Source organism: Otolemur garnettii, unplaced genomic scaffold (genome assembly GCF_000181295.1).
Source record: "Otolemur garnettii isolate 467f Iridium unplaced genomic scaffold, OtoGar3 scaffold00007, whole genome shotgun sequence".
Classification (NCBI taxonomy): Eukaryota; Metazoa; Chordata; class Mammalia; order Primates; family Galagidae; genus Otolemur; species Otolemur garnettii.
The window spans coordinates 24,556,415-24,566,989 of NW_003852402.1; the positions used below are offsets into that span (position 1 = coordinate 24,556,415).

The 10,575-nt window shown below is 39.7% G+C and overlaps 1 protein-coding gene across 1 annotated transcript in view; it reads left to right on the forward strand.

The window, feature by feature from the left end:
• LOC105888473 overlaps positions 1-10,575 on the forward strand; it is a 49,267-nt gene that overhangs the window by 28,744 nt on the left and 9,948 nt on the right. Inside the window, exons 4-6 of the mRNA XM_012814151.2 lie at positions 2,037-2,557; positions 5,701-5,850; positions 8,606-8,705. Coding sequence (XP_012669605.2) covers positions 2,037-2,557; positions 5,701-5,850; positions 8,606-8,705 — 771 coding nt within the window. The remainder of the gene's footprint in view (positions 1-2,036; positions 2,558-5,700; positions 5,851-8,605; positions 8,706-10,575) is intronic.

Here is a 10,575-nt window from a genome sequence, read left to right on the forward strand (position 1 = left end):
GGCGCCGAGCCTCAATTTATCCTCTTATCCTTTTAAATTAATAGAGGATTTTGATAGCTGTAAAGAGACAATAGTTTATAACCTCACTCTGGTGGATTTTGTCTTTCCTTTTTGACTTATCTTTCATTTGACTAATTTTCTCTTTAACTGTATCTAATATGCTACTAAACTCATTCACAAGTTCTTAATTTTAAGGCATGTTTTAGCTTTATAGTTTCCATGTGGTTCTTTTCAAATATGATGTAATATGATGTGTGTATGTGTATGTGTGTGTGTGTGTGTGTGTGTAGTTTCCAAAAATTTCTCAATTTTTTCTTTTATTTCCTTGGACATAGTAAGTAGAGCCATTCTAATATCTGTATCTTCCTATGGTTCTATCTTATTTAATAATTTCTATTTCTGTTGATTCTCATTCATGTTCTCTTGACCTTGTGAATCTGACTTTAATAAGAGACAAGATCTCACTATGCTGCCCATCCTCGTCTTGAACTTCTAGGCTCAAGCAAACCTCTTGCCTCACAATTCTGAGTAGCTAGGACTATATGCCTTATTTGTTAAAAAAAAAAAATTGTGTCAGATATTGTGTTTGAAAAACTGTTTCTAAAAATGATCTGAGTGAGGCCTATGATGAAGTTATAGGAAAAGATTTCTATTTATTTCTGCCAAATGTTTAAAGATGGCAACACTTCGAGTCTATCTTAATTCAATTTCAGAAAGTGAGATAACTTGAAAGTACTGGCCTAGGTCTATTTCTAGATAATCTTTACTCTTAGGATGCAGCCTTTGGGGTCCTAACCAGTGGCTTCCCTTTGGAAGTTTCTATACTCTAAATTTCTAACCCTTACCCCCCACAAGGCTATCAGAAGCCCTGCTCAGTCTCTAGGCCTCTAAGATGTCTCTTCTAGAATTGGTAAATTCTTCCCTCCCCATCCCAAACCCTCCCCCCACCAAGGGAGGAAAGTAGGAGTTTTACCTCTTTGGATCTCCTTCTCCCAGATAGTAGATAGTAACTACTGACTATCTCATTAGCTCTCAATAGCCCTTAAAAATATGCTTTTTAATATTTTATCCAGCTTCTCTAAATGTCCTCCAAGGGACTGTGGATTACTTGAATTACTAGGTCAGCAGTTCTCAACCTGTGGGTCACGACCCCTTTGAGGATCTCCTGCATGTCAGATATTTGCCTTACAATTCATAACAGTAGCAAAATTACAGTTACAAAATAGCAACGAAAATAATTTTATGGTCGGGGGGTCACCACAACATGAGGAACTGTATTAAAGGGTCGAGGCATTAGGAAGGTTGAGAACCACTGTACTAGGTGCTCTTACCAAAAGGAGACGATAGCTTGTAATTTTTAAATGTAATATACATAATTGCTTTCTAAACTGTGGCTAAAATTTTCCACTATATAGTCCCTTTGTGGATCTTTTTCTCTTGCCCACTTTAGCATTTTTGTATAATACAGTAGCATTTAGGGGGCATGTAGGGTGGGCTAAGGGAACACAGAACATGTTTGCAGGTTGACATGAGAAATTCAGGAAAGGCTTTCTGGAAGAAGTGATCTCTGTCATACCTTATAATTAAACAAATAAGCACACACACATATTTGTTCTTAATTTTCTGTGTACAATATAATAAATATTCATTGTAGAAAAGTTAGAAAATTTAAAATATAAAAGGAGAAAATAAAAAATTACCTCCATAATCCCACAGTCAGTTAGCTCTTTGATAGATGTTTGCTCAGTCTTTTTACAACCACATATATGTATATATTACACATTTGAGATCATTCCACATATGCCATTGTGTATACTTTTTAAAGGCTATTATAACATAAGCATCTTCCCAAATTATTAGCAGCAGTTTTCCATACAGTCTTCCATGGCTACCCATTGTATATAAATGGCATTATTAGTAAGCAATTTTATGCACAGATGTGATGCATTGTTTTTATTATATTTTAAGGTGAATTTCTAGAAGTCAAATTACAAGGTTAAAGAGTATAAAATCTTTAAAGTTCACATTTTTTACAGTCTTCCAGAGGAAATAAAACCAAGAGAACGAAAGAAAGCAAAACTACCTAAAGTAGCTGCATCTGAAAAAGAGGATGAAAAAGAGGAGGAGTTGCCCGTACCCAGCATCTCACAATCTCCTAGTATGCCCAAGCTTCCTCCTAAACAGAAATTCTCCAAAATACAGGTGACAAAGAAGCTGTTTGAAGAATACAAACTCACTGCGCCTGAAATACTGTATGAACTTGGGGAGACATTGCGGAAGTATACTAAGTGTAAGATTACTTTCCCTGTGGGAATTGTAAATCTCATGAACTACACTTGGGAAGATCTTACTGAAGGTGCTTATAAACATGTATCCAGAGATTCAGCATTAGAACAAGACAGTGCCTTGCAAGGAGATTCCAATTTCATGACCTCAGTTGACGTAATTGAACCCCAAATCAGCAGCTCTTCAAGAAAAATAAGTCATAAAGAAAATCACTCAGTTAAATCAAAAAAAGACCATGATGTTGCATCAAGTAAATCTATGGAAAAAACACGTAAGTAGAAGTTAGTGGTTGAGTTTATAAATGACCCTCCAGAATATATAAATAAAATAGCAAGTAAGTGAGATATTTATTTAAAAAATTATATTAATGCTATTTTGCTTTAATAAGTAATTAGTGAATGTTAGGAGAAAGATAAAAGAATTGACAGCACTTTTAGTTATTAATAAATAAAACATGAATTAGACTTTCATTAGATTCCATATGATATGAAGTTTCTGTCTCAGGATATCCAAAAGATTCTCTTAGAGCAGAATGGTTCAACAGAAATATAATGCTGGCCACATATATAATTTTTTAAATTAAATTTTGCATTTTATGATAATTGTGTATGGATGCAGTAGTAAGAAATACTACAGAGAGATCCTTTATGGCAACATTGTGCAAAACTACATTATAACATCAAGATTAGGACTGTTTTCCAGGATCTACTCCATTTTACATTCCCAACAGCAATGTATGAGTGATCCAGTTTCCATCTATCCTCACAGGTTAATTTGAGGGTACAAATAGGTTTAAATGTTTGTGTTTATTAGGTAGAGTCCATCTTGTAATTGTATGCTGCCTTCAAGAGGTGCGCCATACAGCCTAACATTGTGCCCATTAACTGAGGGCGTGTTCATCTTCCTCCTCCCTCCTCCTTCTCCCTCCCTCTTTCCTCATCCCCCAACTTTGAAGTGAGTTGAGTTTTTCTCTTATGTGGACAAGTATTAGATTGTCTACTGACTTCATATTAATATTGGATACATTAGATACTTGCTTCTCCATTCTGTGATACTTTACTAAGAAGAATGTGTTACAGTTCCATACAGGTTAGCACAAAAGATGTGAAGTCTTCTTTTTTTTTTTTTTTTTTTTTTTTGAGACAGAGCCTCAAGCTGTCACCCTGGGTAGAATGCTATGGCATCACAGCTCACAGCAACCTTCAAGTCCTGGGCTTAAGTGATTTTCCTGCCTCTGCCTCCCAAGTAGCTGGGACTACAGGTGTCTGCCACAACGCCTGGCTATTTTTTGATTGCAGCCATCATTGTTGTTTGGCAGGCCCGGGCTGGATTTGAACCCACCAGCTCAGGTGTATGTGGCTGGAGCCTTAGCCTCTTGAGCCACAGGTACCAAGCCTCTTCATCCTTTTTAATGGCAGAATAGTATTCCATGGTATACATACACAACAGCTTCTTAATCCATTCCTAAGTTGGTGAGCATTTAGGCTGTTTACACATTTTGGTGATTGTAATTTGAGCTACAATAAACAATCTAGTGCAAATGTCCTTATGATAAAATGATTTTTTTTTTTTTTACAATTTTTGGCCAGGGCCAGGTTTGAACCCACCACCTCTGGTATATGGGGCCAGCACCCTACTCCTTGAGCCACAGGTGCCTTCTGATAAAATGATTTTTTTCTTCTGGGTAGATGCCTAGTAGTGGGATTGCAGGATCAAATGGGAGGTCTAATTTGAGTTCTTTGAGGATTCCCCATACTTCCTTCCAAAGAGGAAGGAAGTATTAATTTGCAGTCCCACCAACAGTGTAAAAGTGGTCCTTTTTCCTGGGCATAGTGGCTCACGCCTGTAATCCTAGCACTCCAGGAGGCCAAGGCAGGTGGATTGCCTAAACTCACAGGTTTAAGACCAGACTGAGCCACAGCAAGACTTCATCTCTAAAAATAGCTGAGCATTGTGGCAGGTGCCTGTAGTCCCAGTTATTCGGGAGGCTGAAGCAAGAGAATCGCTTGAGCCCAAGAGTTGGAGGTTGCTGTGAGCTGTGACACCACGGCACTCTGCCAAGGGTGACAAACTAAGACTTTCCTGGCGCGCAGCTTTGGTTTGAGAACTCTCTGTGGGTTTTGCTGAACTTAGACTGCCCAACAATGTAAGATGCTCCTACTCAACCTTCCTTCTCACCTTCGCTCAGGATCAGAGCTACATCACAGCTACGAGGAGGCTCTCCTTAGCCTCTTCAACCTCCTCCTTCCCCATTTTCCCTCTCTGGGAAATAACCATTTTTGTGAAATTAGGGAAATCTAAGTCTTATTTTCCTCATTTGTAAAGTGAGGAAGATTAAGGGTAGAACTTTGTTGACAGAATACAACGATAAATGCATTTAATATACTTAGAATAGTGCCTAGAATATAGTGTTTGATAAATATAGGTCACAATTGTGAAAATTCTTACCCACCGCCTTATTTCTTTTATTTTTTTTGTCATTATAATTTTTTCTTGTATTACTTCTTTATAATTGTTATGGAATCCTAGACCTATGGACCTTTTAATTCATATAATAAAGCTTAACAAGTTCCCATGAGTTTTGTTTTCTTTCAATATGTTCCTTTTTTTCTTTCAAGTAGCTTACAAACCATATTTTTTTTCCTCCATGAGATGAATTCATTCCACTTCATAGATTAATGAAGTTCCTTGTTTTAAATTTACATTTTAGCACAAGTTAATAAGGACACAAGGAGCATGGAGGGGCCTTGTGTGTTGAGAGCCTTATTTTTTTCTTTTTTTGCCTTTGAGTATTATCCAGTTGCTAAAAGAAGAAATGAAAATAAAACATGAGTGCTTTTACAGTCTGATGTGGAAGGCAGTTCTTAGAACAAAAGTGTAAGCTAAACAGTCTTTTACTAAATCGAAAAATTATGCCAGTCACAGTGGCTCTCACCTGTAATCCTAGGATCTGGGAGGCCGAGGCAGGTGCATCCCTTGAGCTCAGGATTTCAAGACCAGCCTAAATAAGAGAAAGATCACATCTCTACCCAAAGTAGAAAAATTAGCTGAGTGTTGTGGTGGGCGCCTATAGTCCCAGCTACTCAGAAGCTGAGGCAGGAGGATCACCTAAATCCAGGAGTTTGAGGTTTCTGTGAACTACGTTGAAAGCACAGCACTTTAGCCTGGGCAAGAGAGTAAGACTCTGTCTCAAAAAAGAAAAAAGAAAAATTATGTAGCAGAATTTTCAGTTTGGAAACCTGATTCATTTCCAGAGCAAATGATGAACATATTTCATGGATTTCGTGGGTTGATATTTATGGAAAATTTTGCTAATACCCTGATGGGAGTATGAAAATACTGACAATTGGATTTTCTGTTGATAATGCTCTTTTTCTCTCTTTATTCATTTTCCTCCTTTTTTCCTTGCTCTAGTCAAGCAAAACCAGTCTTCAGAGAACTTTGAGTGTAACAGTTCTTCTGATGTCATCCACTTCTCACTGTCATCTAAGATCTGTGTAGAAAATAAGTTCACTTTACCCACCGAAACCGAGGTCAACTCTGACAAGGAACCAGAGGAGAAAGGTCATTTCCATTCCCTGAGTTCGGAACCCTTCCCCCAGCCATCCTCTTACTGTAACCTCAATCAGAGCCAGACATTTAAGTTCACAGACTCCAGGTTAAGACTTTTCCAAGGCATCCCCCTCTGATCTCGCTCTCCCCACCCCCACTTACTCCAATTTCTCCACCTTACACTGTGGAAGTATTTCTGCATGGTTTTGAGAAGCCAAGACCATGGCTTTGGTGGCAATGACATTCATGTGCCTAAAGAGAGTTTTGGTGCCCTTCCATCACAAAACAAACCACCCTGGATAGGGAACAAAGGCTACTGTGCTAAAAGGCAAAAATTTGTTCTTAAATTATTTAAATGTTATAAAAGAGACCTCCCAAGGAAAATTATGATTGCACAAATTTAGAAAGAATATTGTCTATCCCTGAATGAGGTTGTAAAGGAGATGTGATGGACTCCTTGGAACATCAGGGAGTGAGTAGGAGGTCTCATGGATGGGCTTCTCATTCATCAGAGATCAAACAACCATAAGAACCATTGAAAGGTTCTTACTTTAGAGAGCTCTTAGGTGTCAAGTGTTCCTTCTGCACCCCTCTCCCCTATATTTACTTCTGTATTTGATATAATGAGAGGTCAGAATTTAGAACTGGACTTGTCTCACTAGGGTGGGCCAGCTATAAGGAAATGGATCCAGGTGCATATGCTAAGAACAAGCCTGATAGGTGTGGTAAAATAGCAAGTAGGAGTGAAAACAATCATATCAGAGTAAGGCCAGATGTGGTTGGTGGGTCACACCTATAATCCTGGCACTCTAGGAGGCTGAGGTGGATTGCCTGTGCTCAGGAATTTGAGACCAGCCTGAGCAAGAGTGAGACCCTGTCTCTAAAAAAAAAAAAGCCAGGCCTTGTGATGGGCACCTGTAGTCCTAGCTACTTGGGAGACTGAGATAAGAGAATTACTTGAGCCCAAGAATTGAGGTTGCTGTGAGCTATGACACCCTGGCACTCTACCAAGGGTGACAAAGTGAAACTCTGTCTCTAAAAAAAAAGATATCCAGAGTATCCAGGATGAAAATGTCTAAGAATTTAAATAAGTGGTTCAGTGACAGGAAGTTTCTCAGTAGGCAATTATATGGCAAGCAGCTAGTTAGCCCACCAGGCAAGTCTGTAAGCAGGAACAAGTCCTTGGTCATTGAAGGGTAATATGTAATCCCAGATAGGGAGGCTGGGAACAATTAGGACATTTTCCAGTTCTAAGGAAACTGGGATGGAGCTTGTTCACTCTTCCAGTCTAAAGCTAGGATTGTTCTCGTGATCCAGTGGGGATGACCCTGACTGTGATTATGATTATGTTAGTCATGACTCTTAGTGGTGAGTGACAAGAACTCAACTCACATTAGCTTAAGAAATAAGATAATTATTTGCTCATGTTCTAGTGGGTAACTTACAAGATTAAAGGAAGAACTGCAAGAACAGGATCCAGAGCAGGACATGGGACTCTGTGCTGCAGGGACTCCTCTGTTCATCTCTGCATGGTTGTGCCTGGAGTCAGGCTCTTTCTACATGATAAAGAAGGTGGTCCCTGCCATCCCTAGATTCAGGTGCTCCCTTCTTAGGAAGAAAGTAGTGACATGTGTCAATCCCAGCTAATGACTGACTAGCTGTACTTGAATCCAGTGCCTGCACTATGGCCATATATCATGGTCACCTAGATGATGGGGTAGCATTATATATCAAACCCAGGTTCTTGGCTCTTGGATAGCAAGGAAGTATAATCGTCAGCCAAACTAGAGCCACATGGCATAGGGGTAGGATAATACCCCAAGGGAAGGGAAAGGAAGTAGTTCCATAGTTTTGAAAGAAAAGGGAAACTTGTTCTTAATCTAGGGCTAAGGTGAGGAAGACAGGTAAAGGAAAAAATAGAGAGGACCCACGACACCCTGACCCCAAATTTCACCTGGAACTGTGCTAAAATGAAGAGCTCCCAGCAAAGGCAAGAGACCTGGACAGAGAATACCAGTTACCCATTCTAATTATAGCCAATGTTTTTTCCATGCATAGGGCAAAAATTCAAAAGGAGATACACCAAAATGTTAACAGTGCTTATGTGATAGGATTCTGTGTACTTTTCTCTCCCCTTCATTTATCTTCCCGATTTTCTGCTATATATAATTTACTGGGGCTTACTGATTAAACTAGACTTCGTAGGATAAAATAAAGAAATAGCAGGTTTGGATCTTTCCATCTATACCCTATGCAGGTAGAATTTTAACAAAGAGTAGAATGTTAGAGCTGAGTGGGGCCTGAGATCATCACAATTAATTCTCATATTTCACAGATGAAAAACTGAAGCCCAGGAGATGTTGAGTCCCAAGCTGGTTGGTGGAAGAGTCAGAAACAGAACCCAAGTTTATTGACTACTGATAAAATATTTTGTCTGGTAGGCAAGGATCTTTCCCTGAACTGAGGGGTGCTGAAGATGTGGTCTGTAGGTCTATACAGTAGGTAGGGATTCTTGAAAGTCCACAAATACTTCAGATGATATCATAGGGATTTAATTATTTTGGGTTAGAGCTTTGATCTTATTTCACTGCAACTTTCCTTGAGAAGAGGTAATTCTTAAGCTGATGATTATGCGTACTTTAATAAAAATAGATTTTGGTTCTTTTTAGTAGGCTCTGGTAGACTGATGGCTGGGCAGGGTTTACTGACTTGGTATAAATTTCAAAATAACCTTTTTATGCTTAATATATGTGTCTTCTTTTTTAAGATCGGATCTTTCAGCATCCTTACTCAAAATTGGAAATTCTGAAGTGGAAGACACTCCTCAGTACTGCTGTGAAGAGACTACAAGTAGCCATAATTCAAATGTAGGGAGCCCTCTGCAAAAATCATATACATTTTCTTTTTTTCTTCTTTTCTCTTCTTATTTTATCTTCTTTTCTTTTCCTATTTCTTTTTTTCTTTCTTCAGACTGGGTCTCACTATGTTGCCCAGACTGACCATCAACTCTTGGGCTCAAGTGATCCTCTTGCTCCAGCCTCCTGAGCAGCTGGAACTACAGGCACTTGCCACCACACCCAGCAATAATCATATAATTTTATGGGACATATGATATGATAGATAAGGAGAAATTCAGAGACTATGATACCCTGGACAAGTTGCCCTAATGTATCTGCAGTGTGAACTTATCAATTAACTTTGTCAGCTGCCTGATACAGGATATGTGAAAACAGGAAGAGGAGGGAGGGAAAAAAAGAGGAAGACATGGACAGAAAAAATGAGCCATAGGGCAGTGCCTGTGGCTCAGTGAGTAGGGTGCTGGTCCCATATACCGAGGGTGGTGGGTTTGAAGCTGGCCCCGGCCAAACTGCAACAAAAAATAGCCAGGCATTGTGGTAGGTGCCTGTAGTTCTAGCTACTCAAGAGGCTGAGGCAAGAGAATCACCTAAGCCCAGGAGTTGGAGGTTGCTGTGAGCTGTGACGCCACAGCACTCTACTGAGGGCAACAAAGTGAGACTCTGTCTCTAAGGAAAAAAAATTAAGAAAAGAAAAAGAAGCTGTAAGCAATGCAGTCTTCTAGGGAAACATATAACCAGTCCCTGTGTTCAAGGAACTTGTCACCTAGAATGGGAAACTAAGCCTAATGCATATTATTTAACCAAGGTCTACTTCTAGGAACCTAGCTTTAGAAAAGAACCATTAAAATAAACAAACAAAACTTGTTTAGGACAGTTACACAAAGGTAAATGTTCAACAACAGGAGAAAGGCTCAAAAAAATCGTGGAACATCCATGCAATGGAATCAAAGCAGACATTCATGATCTTGTGTCTGAAGAATGGCATTTCATAGGAAATGCTCATAATCAAATGAAAGGAGAAAAGCAGGACAAAAATGGTATTCAGGAAATCATATATATTAAAAACATATATATAAACACATAGAAAATACATAGTACAAAATCATGTATGTATGTTGTGTGTGTATGTGTATGGGGGGGGTGTGTGTGCATATGTTGGAGGAAGGAAATATGCCAGATTAGCAGAGGATAAATCAAACTGATATAAGAAGGTGGACCCTCAAACTGGGGTGCAGCTGAAGACCAGATAGGTTGTTGGCTTCGTGCAGGAAAGAATTGAAGAGCAAGCTGACAAAGCAAGGCAAAAGTTAACAGAAAACACAAGGAAGTCTTACTCCATACGCAGAGCAGCAGCTATAGCTCAGAGCGACAGGGGGGTTTCCTGGTCTTGTGGTATACCTTCTACCTCTCGGAGCACTGAGTGAATCTCCAGGGTCTTGTGGTATACATTCTACCTCTCGGAGCATTGTGCGAGTTTCTATTTAATTGTGTGTTATGCAGAGAGAGGATTATTTGTAGGATTTCTGGGGAAAAGGTGGAGAGTTCCCATAACCAGGGGTTCCTCCCTCTTTTTAAACCATGTAGGTAGAAGTTTCTTTTTGTGTACTGGTACAGCGTGAGCAGGTGTAATGAGCAGTGGGGTATCCGCCATGTTTCTGGCTGGTTTGGGCTGGCTTCTCTACTACCTCCTGGCAGGCCTCCTCAAATGTACCTGGCTGAGGACATTTATCCGGCCCACCAGGTGTTTTTGCCGCTGCCGCCTGTCCTGCTTAGCCACTGCCTGTCCTTTTAAACTATAGTTCAGCCCTCCAACGGTCTGAGGGACAGTGAACTGGCCCCCTGTTTAAAAAGTTTGAGGGCTCGGCGCCTATAGCTCAAC